The sequence below is a fragment of the Leuciscus leuciscus genome, assembly GCF_965113295.1.
Source record: "Leuciscus leuciscus genome assembly, chromosome: 16".
NCBI classification, from domain to species: domain Eukaryota; kingdom Metazoa; phylum Chordata; class Actinopteri; order Cypriniformes; family Leuciscidae; genus Leuciscus; species Leuciscus leuciscus.
This window is the reverse complement of record NC_138740.1, coordinates 23932117-23954958: the sequence shown is the minus strand read 5'-3', so window position 1 is coordinate 23954958 and position 22842 is coordinate 23932117. Positions and strand designations below refer to the sequence as shown.

General features: G+C 36.2%; 2 protein-coding genes across 3 annotated transcripts; one reads left to right on the top strand and one right to left on the bottom strand.

Moving 5' to 3' along the window:
* The first annotated feature begins 1448 nt into the window (after positions 1-1448).
* Positions 1449-11947, top strand: tgfb1b (transforming growth factor, beta 1b). Of its 2 annotated transcripts, XM_082140295.1 has the most exons (8): positions 5159-7912; positions 8001-8504; positions 9274-9540; positions 10183-10254; positions 10334-10472; positions 10582-10732; positions 10816-10926; positions 11006-11947. In XM_082140295.1, the coding sequence occupies exons 2-8, from the start codon at positions 8162-8164 to the stop codon at positions 11051-11053; spliced, it is 1131 nt and encodes a 376-aa protein (XP_081996421.1). In that variant the 5' UTR covers positions 5159-7912; positions 8001-8161; the 3' UTR covers positions 11054-11947. The 2 variants fall into 2 exon arrangements, 1 of the variants encoding a protein (XP_081996421.1); XR_014198545.1 differs by lacking the exons at positions 9274-9540; positions 10183-10254; positions 10334-10472; ... (1 more) ...; positions 10816-10926; positions 11006-11947 and adding exons at positions 1449-2111; positions 2610-2704; positions 2938-3063 and having other exon boundaries at positions 4850-7912; positions 8001-8144.
* A 1193-nt stretch (positions 11948-13140) lies between these two features.
* LOC309477148 (carbonyl reductase [NADPH] 1-like) lies at positions 13141-16180 on the bottom strand. The gene is made up of 4 exons (XM_082140296.1): positions 15755-16180; positions 14690-14870; positions 14480-14603; positions 13141-13859 (listed from the first exon to the last, which is right to left on the bottom strand). Exons 1-4 carry the CDS (start codon positions 16041-16043, stop codon positions 13620-13622), a joined length of 834 nt encoding a protein of 277 aa, XP_081996422.1. The 5' UTR covers positions 16044-16180; the 3' UTR covers positions 13141-13619.
* Between the last annotated feature and the right edge of the window lie 6662 nt (positions 16181-22842).

The window sequence follows — 22842 nt, the reverse complement described above, 5'->3', positions numbered from 1 at the left end:
CTGTGTAAAAGAAAAAAAAGTATCTTATTTATTTATTTGATTATGTGCATTAAAATAGGATATGCACAGATATGTGTTTATCTGAACCCTCAATCACATCATGTCAATCTTGAGGGTTACATCAGAATCTACTTGCAAACAGTCCCTTGCGTTTCCATTAGGCTATTAAGCACATTAAATATTTAGTATATGTCTGTGTGTTTGTACAAATAGGTCTCTGGGGGTATGAAATGTGGTGTTGATGTCTACCTGAGGTGGTTACGTTGGGCCACAGGGAGAAGAAAACCTTATGTTTGGCACATGCTGTCCTCTAGATGTGTGCCCTTATTATCGAGTGTGCTATGTAAACATTAAAGTATAAAATAAACACATAATCTTAAGGGGATATTCTAAGAAGTTGTCATGTAGTGACAGACATGCTGATGAAACACACTCTCCATTTGTCTAAGAATATAAAAATGTAAAGAGCTAATTACAAAGTTTCCAAAAACATAAATATGATCTATCATGGTTAAAAGACTCAAATCATCCAGTCTTCTTCACGATAAAAAACTATTATACTAAAATAAATAAACAAAGAACATAGGATATGAATATAGCTACATGCATATAGAGTGCATTACTTCTTAAGTATACAGAAGTTTAGGCCTATTTTAATTTAGACAAATCGAGCATTGGCTGTAATATAATAGAACTTCCGTGGAGATTTCATTCGAATTACAGGGGGTACTGGGGGGTACTATACCCCCCAATGAAGACCCAGTACCCCCCAAAGGGACAGAAATAATTTATCAGATAATTTTTATGATATTGTGAAAAAATATAATTACAGTTACAATACAAGTCAACTCCTATTTTCACTGTAGGAACATTTTAATGTAAAGCGATTTCAGACACCCCTATTGTAGACCGTACCATTAGAAGCAGATAGAGTTCTTCTGTGGTAGTATGTTTTTTCATAGTATGCTCCTTAATCACATTAAAGATTGCTCAGGTTTCACATATCTCCAAGTAATTGTGTTGATTTGACACTGACTACCATAGACTATAATGGAAAATTGGTTTCTGTTTATACAGTAGGCCTATATGAGAGGGTTGGGTCTTACCTCCAGGTCTTATGAAATCTAAAAATAAACCAAATCAATATTTCATGAAATAGGCAATAGGCTTCTTGTAAAGGTATTACTTTTACTAGTAATTAGAATGGTATTTCAGTGCACTTAACTTCTAACTTTTGTGAGTTGATCAAAACAGTTCTCTTTTAGATATATAATAACAATGAGATATTCTGTAGCCTACTGATTATCAGTTTGTCTCATGTTTAGACCTTGTATGTTTGTTGCACGATCACGGTGGGGATTGATAGTGGACCATGGTGAAGGAGCAGTACCCCCCAATTATGGTGGGGTAATTCGCACTCATTTTCATATATATTTTATGTATCCTATTACACACACCATTGAATAATATTTCACACAGTTTTTGATTAGTTGTGTAAAAAATTGAAAGCCATTTTCAGACAATTAATAAAATGGTTTATGCTTTCAAAAAATATGTATTATTTTACCATTTGTTTAGATTATCATAATAACATTCGAAAAGTAAAGGCAGTTTGAAAAGTATAGCAAAAGCAACAGATGGAGGCATGGTAAAAATTCAATACTGTTTTAATGTGACATAAATATAGCAACAAAAAACAAACAAACCAATACACCGGCTATAGAGGATAAAATAGCCTTATGAAATATTTTTTGTGAAGGTGCGATGTTTCAGTTTTTGAAAGATAAGCGTTGTAGTAGGCTACATACAATCTATTAGGACATACTGGTGTTGTTGAATGAGAATAACACATCTGTCATTTAAGTGCAATAGTCTCTCCTCCTCTTTGCTTGCAATGTAACGCAAGCTCATGCACGCCGCAAGATGGCAGTAACTAACCTTGTCAAATCAAAACACAGAACACGAGGAAGTGGGTTGCTAAGGAAATCAAATCAAGCCTGAAGGCGCTGTAAACAGTGAACAAACGCATACTGGATTAATATTAATGTTCGCTTTACAATCTTACCAGCTTTGCTGATCAATGAATGATTGGGGTGATTGTGTAAATCGTGGTACGCGTGCTAATTATAACTATTCTGCTTTGTTTATGGCGTTGTGAAACTGGAAAAGGAGCGTAGATTGTCAGGTCGCTAGTTAGCTAACGTTAGCTGTTCAGCTAGTTTTAATTTACCCTAGTTACAAGATGGATAGATATCTGTAGCAAGACTTAACTAAAAACAAAAAACTTGTATATATACCTGTTTTGGTGCACCTAAACAACCTGTAACGTTCTAAAAGTGTATTTATAGCCGAGATTATTATAGATGTTTTGTTTATAAAGCAAAGTTTATCAATGCAAACAACAACGATACAGTATAAAATAAGCTCAAATATGTAAACAGAAATAGTGAATATATGTTGGAGCAAAAAAGAACAATTAAACAGAAAATATATTCTAATCTAAAAACAAATATTATAGTGGAATATGCTAATGCAGTGTATGAAAGTGGTTATATGACCATTTGAAGAGATGCATGTGATAACCAACATACTGTATGATGTAATTTCAGGACTCTTATGGCAGAATTGCATATAATTGGGCAGATCATTGGGGCCACGGGTTTCCCACAGAACAGCCTCTTCTGCAAATGGGGTGTACACACAGGTGTCTTTTTTGTTTTACTTTTTACTGTTTTATACTGTGTAAAAAACTTAAGTTTACACTAGCTGTACCAAAAAACACTTATCTTATAGACAATTATTGTGTTTTCCTTACATTTTTTAAAAGGTGTAAAGATTGTTTTAATGCTTATTTGATGTGCCAAACTTTAGCCTATATGATATATAAGCTAATAATAATATAAACTAAAAAAAACGTTTTCACTTTGTGCGATTCAGGAGGAGCATGGAGGCTTCTTGCTGGTCTGAAGGAAGGTCAAACTCAAGTGGACATGCCTCAAACAGGGGACATGGCATATTGGAGCCATCCCATTGATTTGCACTACACTACTAAGGGCCTACAAGGTATTTGTATTAGAGGTTGACTTATAGTAGATAGTAGATTTTACCAATACCAATAACTAGGTTGGACTGCACTGGCCGATAACCAATTAATCAACTGATAGTTTTTAAAATGGATTTACTGAATGAAAACTAAAATAATACTAAACTTTATTAACCAGAAAAACAAAACCGGTGGGCAAGTGATGTAGCCGGTGTTGCTTCTGAAGACCGGTAACACTGACTATCGTAGCAAGCCTAATGTATATGTATGTATACACTCACACTTTATTTGCTTCTATTTTAGAACACTTGGTGATTATCTAATCAAAATGTCAAAATATGGAGGTTGCACACCGGACGAGAAGCGTAGCGGCTAGGACAACTCACAGATATCGCACACCGGATACGTCTCGTTCAATTCAAGCTGCGGTCCTAAATAGTTTAATTTCCAAACATGCAAAAATTCACTTCAAGAATAAACAAAGTGGCGTTGAAGTTCGGCGTTTCTGATTTGTTTATGTTTCTGTCGGCTGCCTGAACATATCAATTTGCCTTTTCACGTCACTAGCATAAAAAATGTAATGTACTACTAGTGTCCCCTGAAATCTCAATGGCAAACATACTGCTGTTCTCCACTAATGCAGCATCTAGTCAACAAATTAATTACTTTATAATGATATGAAAGCATGTGCTGTAGTTTACTGTGTACACCCTACACCGTTTCATTGTCAATGTTTTAAATCCGCATCTGATGTGTCCTGCTCACGTCTGTCTCTCGTGTCAAAACAAACAGCATGAGGCGTCAGTTATTCCACCTCTAGAGGCCGCTCTTGTACTGTATCTTGTACGACCTTTAATTTGTATTATGTTTTAGTGCCACTTAAAGATACACTGTGTGATATTTTCCCCCATCTAGCGGTGAAATTGTATATGACTACCCAGTGAATATTAGTTTCTGTTCCTTTCAATTTCGAGGGCGTTTTAACTCCTACGGTGGCTGTATTATTCCACGATTAACATGGCTTCCATTTCGACTTCGTCCAATTGCGCCTTTAAAACTATCACCTGTGATCCGTCACAGCACAGATTTATGTTACAAGGTAAACAATACTTTTTCACCATTGACGTGAGGAAAAGTAACGCAAGTTATACTAGAGGTCGTTCTGGCGTTATGCACAACCATGCTATGGTTAGACAAGCAACTATAAAACTTCGAATTTACACAATTTACACTAGAGCTGGATTACCTGCCGAGAAGAAAGCAGGCAACCTCGGCGTCCGTTTTAAAATCTTTGCTCCGCATGAGCTTTTTCCATCTGGGAAAAGTTACTCCAATATTGACTTTGGTGTTGCTGATTTGCCTGTCGCGTTGACGTTTTAATTTTCTCTTTCGCTTCTTTGGCGACTCTGCTACATGTCCTCGAAAATAGGCGTGATCCTCCATCAGCAATCTTTCAAATCTGCTGGCAGTCGCGAGTAATCTCCCCCTCGCATTCGTCTGTGTCACTGAGTGTAAAGCGCAAAAGGCGAAGCTTGAATTTACAGGTATGTCCCTCTTTGGCTAATGTAGTTTCAAGATGGAGGGGCAACATGGCGACCGGCATTCGAACCCCTCACCCGTATGTACTTTCAATGGCAGATTATAAACTTACGAGAATACTTTATTACTTGAAAGAAGTAAATATACATTAATGAGCACATATATTTTTGAAAGAACTAAGTGTTTTTTGCTAAGAATCAACTAAAAAAATTACACAGTGTAGCTTTAAACATGATTTAATATATAGGATGTGTTTTCTACTTCTAGGATGGCCAAAGCTTCACCTCCAAGTGTGGCATCAGGACTCTTTTGGGCGATGCCAGCTGTATGGTTATGGTTACATCCACGTACCATCAAGCCCAGGACAGCATCGCCTGCAGTGCGCCACATGGCGACCGCTAGGATCCTGGCAGGATCAACTTGCCGAGATGTTTGTCGGAGGAGGACCACAACTGCGCTCGCCAGATCTCATTTACAGTGGCGCAGACCGATACAGACTCCACACGGTTGGCATGGGCACAGTTGAACTAGAGCTGTGCGTTATTCTACGCCACTTTGACAGATATGGTGTGGAGAGCTGAGAATGGACTGTGGACTGACACACATTTCAGATCAGAGATATGAGGAGTGAAAAGAAGGTAAAATATTTTGTTATATTGGACAGGAGTTTTTAACATAATGTTATGTGTGAATGTAAAGGTGAATAGTTAAGTATGTAATACAATGAGTTGAGTGAAATGGCAAGGATGGATTTACGTCTACAGACGTAATGTGTTTTTGTGCTTTGGACCTTAAACAATACTTTTTTTATTTAATTTTTCTACATTTTTTGTACACTTTGTATGTTTTATAGAATTGTGTTTTGTTTTGATGCAATTAAATTGGGCAGTTTTCAAAGGTGAATCAAATCTGAATCAAACATTTTTAAATCGTTCATCAATGCTTGATGGGAAAGACCTTTCAAAGAAAAAAAGTGACGTTCAGTTCTATGAGTACATAGTTCTTGTTTTTTTATCTTTATGTAACAGGCTTTTTGTAGCAGGCTCTGTGTTTTGTAGATAGTGAGATACAACTCTGTCACATTTTGCTCATTTCCTGTGTGGAGTTTCTAACTGTTTTAGTGAGACTAAAAAAAGACAAAAGAGCAAGTTAGATCACAGCTCATTTTTGTGTACTGTATGTTTCATATAAAATTGAGGACAACTCAAGGTTTTCAAAAACACAACTTTGTTCTCTGAATGGGCATGGAAACAGTTAATTAAAAAAAGAAAAAGAAAAAAACGGTTGACACCATCCTGTTTCAGAAATGGAAACATTGGCTGTTAGAAGTATTTTCATGTCCTGCTTATACTGAAGTTCATCAGTTCCTCTCTAAAATCTGTTTCTTTATTTAGACAAAAAGAGAGCTGGGGGAGGGTTGTTTTTTTATGTTGAGGAGTGTGCAGTTGTCGTCATTTTGGTGGCTCTGCTAATTCGCTGTTAAAATCTGCTTTCTTCGAAGAGTTCTCAAGTTTGAAAGTAGGATACCCTCTTTGGGAATTGCGTCGGCATTCTGTAAACACAAGCTGTGGAAGATATTTCAACAGATAAACTGCTGTGCTAGCATACTTTCTGTGTTGTGCGATTTAACGGTTCCCTTAACATACCCAGCTAACCTATTTAAAAGTGCACTCATTTGTTTCTTACTTATTTACGGAACTATAATTTATTTAAAAATTATTTACATACAAATAAATGAAAGGATACTTTTGAAAAATGTATTTAAAATCATGTATACTCACACATGAGAAAGCCTAAAGGTCATGATAACTGCCATCAAAGTTTAGCACAACACCGGAATTTCCACATGAAAGGAGGTAGAGCCCCAGAGTACAGCTACCTTTTGCGTAATTGTCATGGACCAATCGCAGTTCAGCGTGAAGTTTTCCAGAACGTTTGCACTGGCAAGCACCTTTGTTTGGCCAAATTGTGTTAAAAAATGACATCATACCCATTTGTTCTTCGATTTTGCAATGGAGAGGGTCGCACTGTGGGCCGCCATTTTGAGATCACCTGACCAGGTAAACTCTACTCACTTTATCCTGGTTACCCCCATTAGTATTTAACACTTTTACTCACGTAATAAATGGCTGACTGTGATTTGCTTTTTTGTGTGATGTCCAACCCGACTATTATATCCTGTTCTCACAAATGTGAATAAAAAAATAATAATCATTCTAATTCTATGAAAATATGAAAGTTCACACTACAACTATAACAATAATGACACAGAGGAACAATATCGCTGGAATGGAGTCACTTTAAGAAAAAAATTTTTCCCAGCTGTTGAACGATAAAAACAGTGACCATCTATCAGAATCCCCCACCCGATTTGTAGGAACTTCAGCATTTAGCGCGGCAGACGCAACATGCAATTATAAACAAAGTTTTAATGCATTGGTGTGGATGCTAATATGGTTATTATCTTTATAATTATCGTTCTTGGTGTGAACGGGTCTTAAAGTATATAGTATAAAGTGATAATCATTCTAAGTCTATGAGAATAGGGAAGTCCAGACCACAGCTATATTGATAATGACATAGAGGAATGATATTTTTGGAATCACTTTCAGATTTTTTTTCATCTGATGAATAAAAAAGAAAAAAATTACTATGAATCAGAATCCACCTGACTTTTAAAAGCTTGAGCATATAAATTGGAAGACGTCATAACTGCACTGCACACTTAATAAACAGAAAGTTATCGTGCCATGGTGCAGATGCTTATAGTTATTGTTATAGGTATTTTATAGTTCTCGTTCTTGGTGTGAACTGGCCTAAGAAGGCTTTAATGTAGTATAAGTAGGTTATTAAGGATTCTATCCTGAATTCTTGTTTAATTAAGGAAAGAATTCATAACATCTTGTTTCAATCTAAATGTTTAATTCTTTGTTGGGTGGATGGCAATAGCCAGCTAACTCCAGGCATGTGAATGCCATCATGAGTTGAACTAAACACTTTGCCTCACATATTGTCCACAGTGCGGGGTAAATCTTCAGGGGAAACTACTGTGCTAAAAAGGAAGTGTTGTGTCATTTGGTTAAACTGTGCTGCTTCCTTTTCCTCTTTTGTCATTCCTTGAGTTGAGAGCAAACTGTTCAGAACAAGAGGATGGCACGCGAAAATATCTGATATTACTTTGAAGCTCAAATACGTGTATTTGTTTTTTTCTGTTGAGCGGGACACAAGAAACCGTTGAGGTTATCGAGTGGAAGCTATGTACTGTAAATTAAGCATGGTGGCTTGTGAGGACATCTATTGTGTACGTTCATAGGACCTCTGACTTAGTTGGTGAGTTTTTTTTTTTTTTTTTTTTTTTTAGATCCATTGTGTGTTGTGCCAGCATCCACATTTCAGTAATGTTTGGTTTCTGATTCAGGCCATTGGGTTTGAAGTGAAGAAGACAGCACCAGCTTATGTTGTAGCAATGCTAAAGTGACGACACCATTATATCTAGAAGTGCTCGAGACCCTTTAACCATCCTGTAACCCATCCATTGCCACACTCAAAGACTGAAGATAAATTCCAGCAACGCTGACCATGAGAGCGGAGAGCTTATTTCTAGCATTCCAGTGCCTGTTGGGATTTGTGCACTATAGCAAAGCATTGTCAACATGCAATCCTTTAGACCTGGAACTGATAAAGAGAAAGCGCATTGAAGCCATTAGAGGACAGATACTCAGCAAGCTACGACTGCCTAAGGAACCAGAAGTAGACGATGAAAAGGAGTTAGAAAACATCCCAGCAGAACTGATCTCAGTGTATAACAGCACTGTAGAGCTAAACCAGGAGCAGGCGGCAGATCCTGTACACCAGCCTATAGAAGATCCTAATGAGGAGGGATACTATGCTAAAGAGGTTCACAAGTTCAAAATGAAGCCAAGTGAGTGGGTCTGTCCTTTCCCTATTGTCTAGCCTGTTTATTATTGAATTATTATTACATTGCCTTTCTTAGTGTTAGAGCCTAAGATGCCATGTGCCTGCCGATTTCCTCAGAGAGCTGAGGGTGTGTGCAAATTATCTGACCACAAACAGGAAGGAAGGCTGCTAAGAGAATGCTAATGAAGTGACTCAGATCCTGGATTTAATGTGTCTTGGTAAACTACAGTATCACTCAGATCCAATCATCCCTTGATCTATTATTGTCTCTTAAATCCATATTTGGACTATTATATGACAACACTGGTTTGGGGATGTTTTAGTGTTGGTTGCAAAGACAATGATAATAGTTTCCCATGCTTTTCACCGCCATTATATATATTTATTTATTTGTGGTCAGTAATATGTTTTTTTATTTTTAGATTTTTATAAAAAAAAGTATCACTTGCTCCAAAATCCCTTGATCTATTATTCAATCTATTGTATTTGTATTAGTTTATTCAGATGATTATGATTAATTTGAGTCATCATTGAAGTATTACCTTTTGATTGCATTTTGTAAACTGATTACTTTTATAAAGTACCAACATATCAGTTGTGCAGGATGGCTATTTTATTGGTACATATGGAGCCCTGTTGTCATTCTCATAAAACACATCCTTTGTTCTCTACTTTTCTTTTGGCATTCCATTCAATGCCTTGTAAAATATGAAACATACATACTTATTTCTAGACATATTTCCAATCAGTTTTGCTGTCTGTCTAATCACCAGTGAAGGAGAACCCAGATAAGTTGATATGGTTCAACATCACAGATATAAAGCACAAATTGGGTTCGAACCCAATGGTTTCCCAGGTGGAGCTCCGTTTGCGCATCAAGGAGACTAACATGCCTAATTCAGAGCAGAGATTGGAGCTGTACCAGGACACTATGGAAAAGGCTCGCTACCTGAATTCACGCTTCATTTCCAATCAAATGAATGGCAAGTGGGTGTCGTTTGATGTGACGTCGACTTTAAAGGACTGGCTGCAGAAAACGGGTAAGAATCAGTCCTCCCTGCCACAAGCTACAGTACACTTTGCTGTATTTTAGAGTTATAAATCCCATGTTTGGCAGAAACTATTTTCTAATAAAATCATAAAAATAACATTGCATGAAAAGTAGCTCATTTAGCAAAACACATCAAAAGATCTTCTCGACTGTATCAATCTTGGCAGTCAAAAAAAATAAAATAATCCCCCACTAAAATAGTTTAAAAATGTTGTAAAAAAAAAAAAACTTTTTAATTTAACTAACTCAATTTAATAACTATAAGAAGTAAGCTGTCCCACATTTTGGACGCTAACTTGTTACCACGTGATTTGTAATCTGATCATAAAAATAAAAGCTAATTCAAAATATTAATATATATTCAATTAGTACATAAATAACCTGAAATTAACACTGCTACAAACTAAAATTTGCAAACCTGTCACATTCTAAACCTGTTACCCTTTCTGGTGTAGTTCTTTTTGCAGTTACATTTTATTTTGATAGATTTTTTCTATTTAAGTTTGATGTTGACAATGTTTATTTTTATATTACTGAAAACACGGACACTGTGGTTTGTAAAGAAGTGTTTATTACATGAAATAAAATGTATCCATGACAAATTAAACCTTCTCTAAAATGTGATTCATAGAGGCGGAGCAAGGATTTCAGTTGAAGGTGGCCTGTAAATGTACAACTGAGGATTTTCAATTCAAAATAACAGGTTTGTGAGTTAAAATTCAAATCCTGTATGTCTTGAGGTTGAAAGGAAAAAAAGCTAATATTGCTATTTGTGTATGCAGGTTTAGCTTTATCACCAAGAGGTGACAAAGCCCCCTTACCAGAGCCAGTGCCCCACATTTTGGTAATGTCTCTTCCTGCTGACGGCCACAGCACATCAAAATCTCGCAGAAAACGGCAAACTGATGCAGTTTGTACCGAGTGAGCCTTTTATAATTCAGCATGAAAGAAAACTGACATTCCTTTTATATATAATGTTTATGTATTATATCAAAAGCCTCACAGTGTGTCACCTTTATGCTTAATGCAGAAAGTCTGAGGGCTGCTGTGTGAGGAGCCTGTACATTGACTTCCGCAAAGACCTGGGCTGGAAGTGGATACATGAACCTTCTGGTTACAATGCCAACTATTGCACTGGCTCTTGCTCTTACGTCTGGACTTCAGAAAACAAGTACTCACAGGTACCAATCAGGACTAACAGATGTTCCATAACTGGACCGTTTAGAAATGATGTCTGATATGGTCCGATTTTGTTTGCCTACAGGTTCTTGCACTGTATAGGCATCATAATCCTGGTGCATCTGCTCAACCCTGCTGCGTTCCTCAGGTTCTAGAGCCACTGACCATCCTTTACTATGTGGGGCGACTACATAAGGTCAGAATGGATTTTTATCACTTTCATCAGTGCTCAACAGAAACTTAATCTAATTAATGCTCAATGTAACTTTTCTCAGGTAGAACAGCTGTCAAATATGATTGTGAAGGCCTGCAAGTGTTGCTGAAAGTGTCATTTCCGTTTGGTCCTGATCTTGAGGTCCAGTATTTCTGAGGGGAACGATTTTATTCTTCACTTGTCCTTTTTGTTTTACTTGTCTCCACTGTATCACACTTAGATATTGTAGTATTGCTTGTTTTGTACTGTACTGTACATTTATGTTGTGATTTGTGAATAACATTTTACATGCTGTACATGTTGTCATTGAAGTGGACATATTCGTTGTTTGATATAAAGATGCCCAAAATGTTTAATATTATTTAGCTGGTAAATCATATTTTGACTGAACATTTTCACCACAGTTCAGGTGTAGGTTTTAAATAGTTTTATTTAACATTAAAACACCTCTCTTTTTTTGCAGAAACATCTGAATAAAATTTTCAAAATGAAAACTGTTGGACATGTGTTTACTGTATAGACTGAATAAATTGGAAAATTATATTTCTCTCAGCTCTGTTTTCAGAAGATTCTGTTCTTCCAGGTCAACAATAAGCATTGCTTTAAATAGTTTTTCTGATGCCTGGACTCAATTTATGCTTACTTATGCTGTTGGCATTGGAAAAAAACATCTTTGTTTTTTAATATGTGCTTGCAAATTATTTTTTCATTATTTTAAAAGTTGTTTTTGTTTTGTAATTAATTCATCCAAAACTAAGCAATGTTGCTAAAACATAGTACAATTACGTTTTTTTTTAGTTTTTTTTTAGCCAGAGCTGTATAATTGTGATCACCCTTCAATGTTTTTTAATGTATGTTGAGCTGTTTTTCCCCGTCTCCACATTTGTTACAGGTGTTCAGGAAAGGCAATTTCCTGCCAGCTATTTTGTTGTGGCTTCAGAGCTGGCAAGGCTTTTGTTGTTCGATTTTGTAAAGGAAGTGAATTAAAAGTGGTATGTTTGAATGTTGTATAATTCGCTGGTATGTTTGTACACAGCATTTTATTTAATGATCTTACTGAAAATATAATAGAATAACAGTTAGTTAACTACAATGAATTATCTTGTTTGTTAGGTGAGAAAATAATTAACTGTACAGTAGTGGCCAAAAGTGATGTGCGGAGGGAATTTTTGTTTTAATGACCATGCAAGGTTGATTAAATCATTAAAATATGAGAAAAATGTTTTATATTGTTTTTAAATATTTTAAATATGAGAGCAGAACAAAACACTAAATCTGGTTAAAGTTTTATATACAACCTTGTGAATGCAACAGGAGAGAGGCAATGAATGAGTCGAATATGAGGATTTTTTTTACATTTGTGTCCTATGCTGCCATCTAGTGACACAACTGGGGTGAAGATACATTTGTGTTACTTGCACTTTTGACAAATTAATAGTGATATATTTTGGAAAAGCCATCTAAAGTGATTGAATTTTTGTTGATGAAAGGTATTTTGGCAATCTGAGTTTTCAGTATAATTATTCGACTGGCAAGGAATTGTGTTGCAGGCTTTTCCAGTCCTCATGTTAATTCATTTACACTATGTAAATCTTTGGCGCTCTCTACTGGTTACACATGGTCGTTGGTCCCTACGATTCAGAACTGTTTTAAAAGTGCTTGTCTAGCCTGCTATATCTTACAGGGTGTGACAAAGTAAATACATAAGGAAACATTTATCTATTTATTTAAAACTAAAAGTAGTGAATGAAATAAGATATTCTTGCTTTTGCTTGACTTCAGTGTTGTAATATTGTGATCATGATCCAAACAAGATGGTTTCCTGTTTATTGAAACTGAGGGTGGGAAGTTGATTACAGTGATTATCACTTTTAATCCACTAACTAACTCTTTTAGCTGGCAGAGATATAATTAATCCTCTGCAATGAAAACTGCTTTCTGTTGGCCAATAAGGTTAAGATACTGCCAAATATTACCCGGTTATAAGTTAGATTGTTTTACGATGGCTTTGTTTTCTCAAAAGCAGAGTCTGAGCCAATAAAAGCTTGATAATGCTGGTATAATTGTGTAAGAATTGCAGGGCACACAAGTCAATCTTGTATAAAACAGTTAATATTTCACCAACAAATGCTTCAAGTATCCTAAAACAAGCACATGACGTCAGCAGAAATAACCTTTGTGCATGAAGAATGTGAATGCAGTCAAGACAGCCAATCATTTTAATCGTTACTTACAATTCAAGATCACAAGTTGACAAATATTTTGGCAAACTAAATATTCATTTAGCTTCATAAAATAGGAATGTATCGAGATTTCAGTTTGTGCAGATAGTAAAATCTGTTCTGTGGAAGAAGGATTTGAGTTTATCTGTTTATCTTCCAAAATCTGTTTATCTTCTATTTATCTTAGTGAGATAAACAAAATGACCCAAGAAACTGAAAAGATACTGAACATCTGATATGGAGAACTCATAAACCATGCAATTTACTTTCAAAAAACTGTGCCAAGTACATGTTAGAGCTTTCTAAAATGTAATTTCATGTACACTAGTAGAAGTAAAATTTTACAGTATGCATCTCATAATGTCAACATGTCAGTATATTTTGGAAAAGTCAGATGTAATCATGACATTTTTTTTTAGATGGAATGAACTGATGACGCCTGTTTTCTTCACTCTACCATTCCTGTACAGTCTTGTCCCACACTAGCTGCCCATGCGGCTCTTTGGCTCCTTCAGGCAGCATGGCCAGATACACAGGAGTTTCTGCTCCTTCCTCTGGACTCTTGGTAGCATTTTGTCCAGCCATGTCAGTCCGCACCCATCCTGGACAGCAAGCATTCAGGAGGATACCATCACCTGGCCTCGTCTCACTGAGAACTCGAGCCTGGATCTTTGATAGCACAGTCGCACCAATCTAAAAAAGAGTCAGAAAACAAAAACAATTCCTTTTCTGACAGATTTTTGTCTGGGACTGCTTATTGCTTAAATACACAACCTAGCAAATCAGGCTCTTGGTATGTTAGGGGCTGCATCCGAAAGCTTTGCTGGCACTGCCCTATCAGCAAATGACTTTGCAGGCTGCGTTTGCGCATGAAGGGACCACACAAAACTGATTTTGGACAGAATTCTAAGGCAGCATAACGGTTTAATGATCTACAACAAAATAAAGGGAGCTTTGGTGTTAACTAAGTGAATATATATATATTCTACAGTACTAATTTCTCGCTAAATGCCACCAAAGGTGGAAAAAGTTGGTCAAAAACATACATTTATACACAAACTGACCACCAACTGCAATTTTCAGATACTATTTTTTATTTTTTAGCTCAACTGTCATGGAATGTGCAGGATTGTGGGATATCATAGGCAGGAAAGGAAATCAATCAGATGAAGGTATCGCAGTACAGGATCATAACATGATCACTGGATTCGGACATGCCTTGTTACCTTTCCACCTCCGTATGCTGCCTATAGGGAGGCAGCATTTTTTTTCGATTTCGGATGCAGCCAAGGACAAATAAGGATGTTTGTTACCTTGGTGGTACCATAGGCAGTGTTTGGCCAGCCCTGAGCCGTATGATCCCCTGTCTGTGCAGCATGAACAAACTCTCCCATCAGCAGGCACAACTCCTCCTCTGACAAATCTTTATTTCTGAATCTGTCCAAAGGTAAACATAAAACAAAAAATACTTGATTTGCTGTTTACTTTACCTTATCACTTATTATAAAAATGTATTCACACACTTTGCCTGTAGTTCAGGATTGCACTGGTCAAGGGATTTCTTGCTAACAAAGCTGGACACATTGACCACTCGAGCATTGGGTCGAAGTATCGGCAGAAGAGCATGACACACCCACAGTGTTCCCCAGAAGTTGGTGCGCATGGTCACTTCAGCCTGTTCTCCAAATGGCTCTGTTGCGGAATCTAGATAAAAGAAGAGAGTTTCGAATGGATGTAAATGGATGCAGAATGTGTTTTTGCAAAAAAAATGTAAAAAATAAACCGTAGAATGAAAAAAAAATGTAAGGGTCTAGAGACGCATTTTTTTTAAATTTTGAAATGCACGTTCAAATAAAAAATATTTAGCGGGACTGTGGAATGCAAAAAACCCAAACAAAAAAACCCAAAACGATTTCTGTGTGAACGTGCCCCAAATTAACAGAATGGTGTGAAGATTTTAACACAGAATGCTGTATGGACCGATCATAATATAGCCTAATTAATAGGCCTAAAATATAATCAGTGTTGTGTGTAATGCATTGCTAGAAATTACTTACTTTTCCATTATAGGTAAAGTAAGGGATTACTCTTAATTTTTCTGTAATTTAATTAGTTACTTCTGCTGCAATTTCAAAATAAATGTAATGTCTGATGTTTAAATGTATGTTTTTAATGTAACCTTCTCCCTTTAAATAATTTGGTCAGTTCAAGAAAATTGTATGCAATTTTATTTATGATGAAAGAATTAAAAGAGCAGTTTCATGCCTATCCTTGTATTGGTCAGTGTGGAATTGTGTTGATATGGGATTTAGAAAGTAATTAGTAATAAGTAGCCAAATGCAATACTTTTTTAGAGAGAGTAGCCTACTTAGTACAGTAACGTTAATCTAATTACACTGCTGAGGATGTAATTAGTAGCTAGGTAATACTTTTTTAGAGTAACTTACCCAACACTCATAATATAATATAATATAGGCTACAGAATGTTTTAATTGAATGTTTTTTTTTTTTTTTTTTTTTTGACAGAGCATTTAAGGCTTAAAGATTTACGCAGGTCTGCGTTGAAAAACAGAACATTCAAAACTAACTTTTGAAGGCAATTCCCGCGTTGTTGACAAGAACATCCAGGCCGCCGTACTTCTCCTCCAGAAACTTCTTGAGTTTTAGAGAGCTTCCTTGGTCACAAATATCAAGTTGATGGAAGATTACGTTTTTGCACCCCTCCGCTTGCAGTCCAGCAATAGCCTCTTGTCCCAGTTTCTCATTCCGTGCAGTGAGGAGAATATCTCCTTTGAAACCTGCTTTGCACAGCCCTTTAACAATTGCCAGTCCGATGCCCTTATTTGCCCCTGTAACTACAGCCACTTTTTTGGACATTGTGGGTTTCTGTTGTCTGCCGTTAAGCGAAGAAATTAAGTCACGGAAATAAAGAATCTGCACTCTGGTGTTTAATGCTGAAATGCTAGTTTCTGAAACGTTCCGCACTTTGCGAAGCGCACGTTGCTCCTCCTCTAAAACTGTCAGCAAAAGAAAAGTGCAAGTCATGCTTACTTTTGCTTTCATTGATAACATTGATTGATAGCTTTTTTATTGCCCACGGGTAACTTAAATGCATTATGTTATAAAAAAAAAAAAAATTATATATGATATTGACTGTTATAAAATAGTGTAACGTGTTCAAATGCTGTTCTGTTACAAATAAGGATGCATTTAAAGTTAATATTGTACTTTATTCATTTTGTGTGATTTGGATGTTCAAGTTGAATATGGAAAAATGCTCCACCACCTGGGGAGTTGTGAGGGGAACCACAGAGGGAGGAGATAAAGAGAGTGCCGTTCAGGTGTGGTTCTTCTAAGGTGCGGTGTATGGCGTGGGCTGTGGCCGACAACAGCCTCTAATAAACACCTGATGTGATATCACACGTACATCACAGAGACAACTATTAGATGTGCGTGTTTACATCTGGAAGACGTATTTTTTTTAGAGTGTTTGCTCATCTGCAATACGTCTATAGGAACGTTTCAGTCAGATGTCAAATAGACATTTAGAAAATGTCTTTAAGATGTTTATGATTTAGAATTTATGTAAAACTGGCATCTTAAAGATGTCTGTCAGATGTTAGTAAACAGCAGATGCTTTCCAGATGATGTGATATTTAACAGACATCTTGCAGACGTATGTACTTGCTCATTATATAAATTTGCTCATTATATAAGTACAATTTATTAAAAAAAAAAGTTACATATCTTTAATCGGTCTTCTGACAACTATAATAGCCTATAATATCGTAGTGTTCTCATACAAGGACGAGACATTTTTAATAACAATAAAAAACATCTAATCCTTGTCTGAGAACGCTACCATCACTTTACTTTCATTTTGTGTTTATGTCACGATACACACACAGGGGAAGACAGATCCAAGTGCAGTAATTTATTAGGTTAATCCATACTCACAACAGTCCAGGCAAAGGTCAAAAATCAAACAAGGCAATCCGAGGTACAAGACACAAACAAGAACTGGGTAAACACAGACATCAAGTGTGGTGACATATAACAAGGACTCCGTGACAGACACTAAACAGGCAGGGTATTTAAACACAGAAACTAACGATCATGATGGGGAACAGCTGGGTGCAATGAACAGTGATGAGAGCAGACAAGGATTGTGGGGAATGCAGTTCCTAATGTTACAGACACCGTGGGGGAAGTGGACCTCTAGTGGACACCAGGGAACATGAACCAGACACTGTGACAGTTTATTTATTTATAAAAGTCTTTAAATGTTTGCCGGTTCCCACCTCCTTCTTCCCATAACAACGAACTACGTTACAGTAATTTATTCCTGTGATGGCAAAACGGAATTATCAGCAGCCATTAGCCTACTCAAGTCATTTTCTAAAAAATACAAGAAACTCCAGTCAAATCAGCTGTTAGAAATAGCTGTTTATGACACGAAGACTCCAGAGAGTTACCTTTCTTGCTCTTCACAACAATCTGGGCCTGACCACATAATTTTTCAATAAATGTTCAATATTTTACACTATTACAGTTCATACGTTGAATAGTATTGCTGTCACATCATGTAGGAAAGTCAAGCTGTTCCACTGGTGTCAGTGGCTGGTGTTGTAGGAGAGGTCAATCCAGGCAAAGGAATGCACACACACTCACAGACGTTCAAGGAAGTGTCTGACAAAGTCCCACAGAGGTCCTTGGACCATTACAGTGAAACAAGTCAGATGTACAGAGGAGAGGGTATGATGTGTTTACTTAGACATGTAGTTAAATGCAAATATTCATTTAAATATAGAAATATTAGTGCAGACTTTTTGTGGTGAATGACTTTCAGGTACAAATTTGTTCAGACTTTCCTATTATTACCCTAATAAATATATTTTTTTTTAATAAAAAAAAATCACATTAGAGTTATAAGACAGCCTGTGAGTCTTACTTGCTCTTTTGTTTTCAGATGGTGGTAAGCCCATTCGTACAGAAAGCCCAATCACTTTATTCAGGAAGTCTCACTCACTGTCAACCCCTTTTGACAGTGCATATGGTAGTGTTTCACCATGCACCTTTTACAAAATTCCCAATACTAACTTGGTCCCCACAAATCATGCATCCCTTCCTAGCTTGAAATAATAATGCACATGTTTGAGTGTGGTAATGTGTGCTTATCCTACAGCTGGGTCTCCTGGCCACAATATGGCCTTTGACAGAACAAGCATTACAAAAGAGGATGGCCCTTCATCTCCTATTGTCATTCATAAGATACCTTGGCACATTTTGATCACATATTCAAAGAAGAAGCCATAGACTGTCCTATTTTTTCCTCTCAGATTTGTTCATATTCTGTATTGAATTGTTCACATTCGATTTGAATCACATTCGATTCACATTCAATTCACATTATGCAATTCACATTCGATTCACATTTGATTTGAATCACATTCGCTTCACCATCAATTTGATTCACCATCAATTAACATTCAATTGACATTTGATTCAATTTAGTTCACATCTGATTCATATTTGATTAAATTCAAATTAAATTCACATTCAATTTTCAGTCAACTCGAATCACATTCGATTCACATTTAATTCACATTCAATTCGATTCACATTCAAATCACATTTAATTCAATTAAATTAGATTAAATTAAATTTATCTTCGATTTACATTTGATTCACATTTGATTTGATATACATTCAATTATCATTCGATTCTATATACATTCAATTAACATTCGATTTGGTTCATATTCGATTTACATTCAATTCACATTCACATTCGATTCACATTCAATTAACATTCGATTTGATTCACATTTACTTTCAATTCACATGTGATTTGATTAACATTTAATTATCATCTGATTCAATTCACACTCAATTCATATTCAATTCGATTCATATTCAATTCACATTTGATTAGATGTGAATTGAGTGTGAATCGCATATGAATTGAAAGTGAATGTGAAACTGATCGAATCGAATGTGAATCGGATGTAAATTGAATGTGAATTGAATGTGAATCAAATCAAATGTGAATCCAATTGAATGTGAATCGAATAGAATGCGAATTGAATGTGAATCAAATCGAATGTCGACTGAAGGGAATGTTAATTGTGAATTAAATCAGCTGTGAATTAAATGTAAATCAGTTCATATTCGATTCACATTGAATTCACATTCGATTCACATTCGATTCGGTTCACATTCGATTTGATTCACATTTAATTCAGATTCGATTCAATTCACATCAAATTAGCATTCGATTCAATTCACATTCAATTAATATTTCATTCAATTCTTATTTGATTCACAATCAGTTCACATTCGACTTGATTCACATTCAATTCACATTTAATTCAGTTCACATTCAATTAACATTTGAATCGTTTCACATTCACTTTCAATTCACATGTGATTCGATTAACATTTAATTATCATCTGATTCAATTCACATTCAATTTAGATTCAATTCACATTCAATTAGATGTGAATTGAGTGTGAATCGCATGTGAATTGAAAGTGAATGTGAAACGGATCGAGTTGAATGTGATTCACATCACATTGAATGTGAATCGAATGAAAATTGAATGTGAATTGAATGTGAATCAAATCAAATGTGAATCAAATCAAATGTGAATTGAATGTGAATTAAATTGAATGTCGACCGAAGGGAATGTTAATTGTTGTGAATTAAATCAGCTGTGAATTAAATGTAAATCGGTTCATATTCGATTCACATTGAATTCACATTCGATTTGATTCACATTGAATTCACATTCGATTTGATTCACATTCGATTCGGTTCACATTTGATTTGATTCACATTTAATTCAGATTCGATTCAATTCACATTAAATTAGCATTTGATTCAATTCACATTCAATTGATATTTCATTAAATTTTTATTCGATTTGATTCACATTCAATTCACATTCGACTTGATTCACATTCAATTCACATTCGATTCGGTTCACATTCAATTCACATTTGATTTGATTCACTTTCAATTCAATTCACATTCAATTCACATTCGATTTGATTCACATTCAATTTGATTCACATTCGATTTGATTCACATTCGATTCGTTTCACATTCACTTTCAAATCAATTCACATTTGATTCACATTCACTAAAATTCACATTCGATTAGATTTAAATTCGATTCACATTCAATCCCCATTCAATTTACATTTGATTTGATTCACATTCGATTCACATTCAGTTTGATTCACATTCGATTCACATTTGATTAAATTCACATTCAATTCACATTCGATTCACATTCACATTCAATTCACATTCAATTTGGTTCAAATACATTCACATTCGACTTGATTCACATTCAATTCACATTCGATTCAATAATCATTCACTTCACATTCAATACATATTCAATTCAATTCACATTTAATCCCCATTCAATTTACATTTGATTTGATTCACATTCCATATGATTCACAGGAGCCTAGTACAAGGCTTAGTACTAGGACCGTTACTGTTCACTCTGTACATGCTACCCTTGTGAGATATAATTAGGAAGCATGGAATTAGTTTTCACTGTTATGCTGATGATACTCGGCTCTATATTTCTACGTGTCCCGACGAAACGTACCAATTCACAAAATTTGCGGAATCCATTGCTGATATAAAAATTTGGATGACTAGTAATTTCCTACTACTTATTTCTGAAAAAAAACGGAACCGGGGACACTTCCTATAACACCTGATGTACTCGTTACATCATAAGAAGAATAGCATTGCATCTACCCTAATGTTAGTCTTTCTGTTTATTCCGAGGTTTACTGAAGTCAGCTGGATCCGGGGCGTATCCAGATCAGATGGTGGACCTGCGCCTGGACCAATCCACGGCGCAGGTCCGTTGCAATTGTTACGTTTTCCTGATTGGTCTAGGGGAGGAATGAAACAGTAAAAATGGATGGTGGTGAAATGAATGTGCAACAGCATGAAGCCACCCCGTCTCCAGACCCAGAGTTGTTTCACAATAACCACATAGTGATCTCATTCAAGAAGGTAGTTTTATTTACAAATTAGGCAAAAGAAAAAGAGAGGTATCAAATTCAGAAGGGGGTATAGCCAAAACAACAAACATAATCAATCTTACTCCTCATTAATCAAACTACCTAAACTAAAAGAAAAGAAAACAAAAGTACAGCAAAATAAGCTAACTCCCTTGCTAGCATAAACAGGAGAAAAAAGAATGATTCAAAATAAATGGCACCCACCTCCCTACTAACCCCAGAAAATAAAGAAATAAATGATTAAGTAACGAGCTTCAAATAAACCAAAAGAAAATGATACATTAAGTCAATCAATGATTAACCATTAAAGGTAACACTCACTTCTGCCTTTAAAGTCTCAATCAGGAAGTGCAACAGAAAAAGACTAAAAAGAGAAAACTACTTCACTAAGTAGTACACACAATATGAGGTAGAGATACACTGTTCACTACTGGCTTCAACAAAGTCTCAGGTCTGGGGTTGAAGATGGGACCTCATTATTGCTGCTGCTGCACAGTCAAGCCACCACCAACACAGCTCTGATGGTGTTTGCAGTTTAAATACTCCCAGCATCCAATCACAGCAGGCCACTGATTATCTGTACCAGGTGGAACCATTTCTCCTATTAACAGAGACAGGGATAGAGAAAAAAAAGAAAGCAGCACAGCTGAGCACACACAAACAGAACCTTACGGCTCTGGACGTAACACCCCCGCCACCAAAGACTATAACCGCCCACTGGTTATAAGTCAACATACTAATTCACCAATCATCAAAACATTAACTGTCTAAAGAATGAACTCTGGACAGGGCATCGGCAATGATGTTGTCACTTCCTTTCTTGTGCCGGATGTCAAGATGGTATTCCTGCACAATTAAAGACCACCGCATTAAACGTTGATTAGTGTTAGACATGCGAGTTAAGAACACCTATGGATTATGGTCTGTATAAACCAAAATAGGGCCATCACTTCCACCCAGATAAACTTCAAAATTTTGAAGGGCTAGTAACAAAGCTAGCGCTTCCTTCTCAATTACACTGTAATTTCGCTGACAGTTAGTGAATTTCTTTGAGAAAAAAGATACAGGATGGTCAATTCCTGCTCCATCCTCCTGAATCAGGACTGCTCCGGCTCCTGCAGCGCTGGCATCCACCTGTAGTTTGAAAGGCCGTGAGAAATTAGGAGCAGAGAGAACAGGTGCAGTACAGAGGAGATCTTTGGCAGCATTGAATGCATCCATGCACTCTGAAGTCCACACAAACTTCCTGGATGCACTCAAAAGATCAGTGAGAGGAGAAACAATAGCAGCAAAATTCTTGCAAAAGCTTCGATAGTAGCCACTCATTCCTAAAAAACGGCGCAACTCACGTTTATTAGTGGGCTTGGGAAACTCAACAATGGCAGCTATCTTGGCTTCTATAGGTCTTACTTGTCCTTGGCCAACACATTTACCAAGATAAGTAACGGTTGCTTTGGCAAATTCGCATTTAGCCAAATTCAGAGTCAGAGATGCTCTCCTCAACCGTCCAAAAACCACATTTAACTTTTCAAGGTGTTCCTCCCAAGTGTCAGAGTATATCACAACATCATCCAAATATACCTCAACATTGGTCACTTCTGACAAAACTCTGTTCATGAGC

Coding starts and splice junctions, on each gene's coding strand:
- tgfb1b (XM_082140295.1), top strand. CDS start 8,162: ATGAGAGCGGAGAGCTTATTTCTAGCATTCCAGTGCCTGTTGGGATTT. Junction 9,541..10,182: donor GGACTGGCTGCAGAAAACGG/GTAAGAATCAGT, acceptor TGTGATTCATAG/AGGCGGAGCAAGGATTTCAG. Junction 10,927..11,005: donor ATGTGGGGCGACTACATAAG/GTCAGAATGGAT, acceptor AACTTTTCTCAG/GTAGAACAGCTGTCAAATAT.
- LOC309477148 (XM_082140296.1), bottom strand. CDS start 16,043: ATGTCCAAAAAAGTGGCTGTAGTTACAGGGGCAAATAAGGGCATCGGA. Junction 14,871..15,754: donor CGCGGGAATTGCCTTCAAAA/GTTAGTTTTGAA, acceptor TCTTTTATCTAG/ATTCCGCAACAGAGCCATTT. Junction 14,604..14,689: donor AATCCTGAACTACAGGCAAA/GTGTGTGAATAC, acceptor ACCTTTGGACAG/ATTCAGAAATAAAGATTTGT.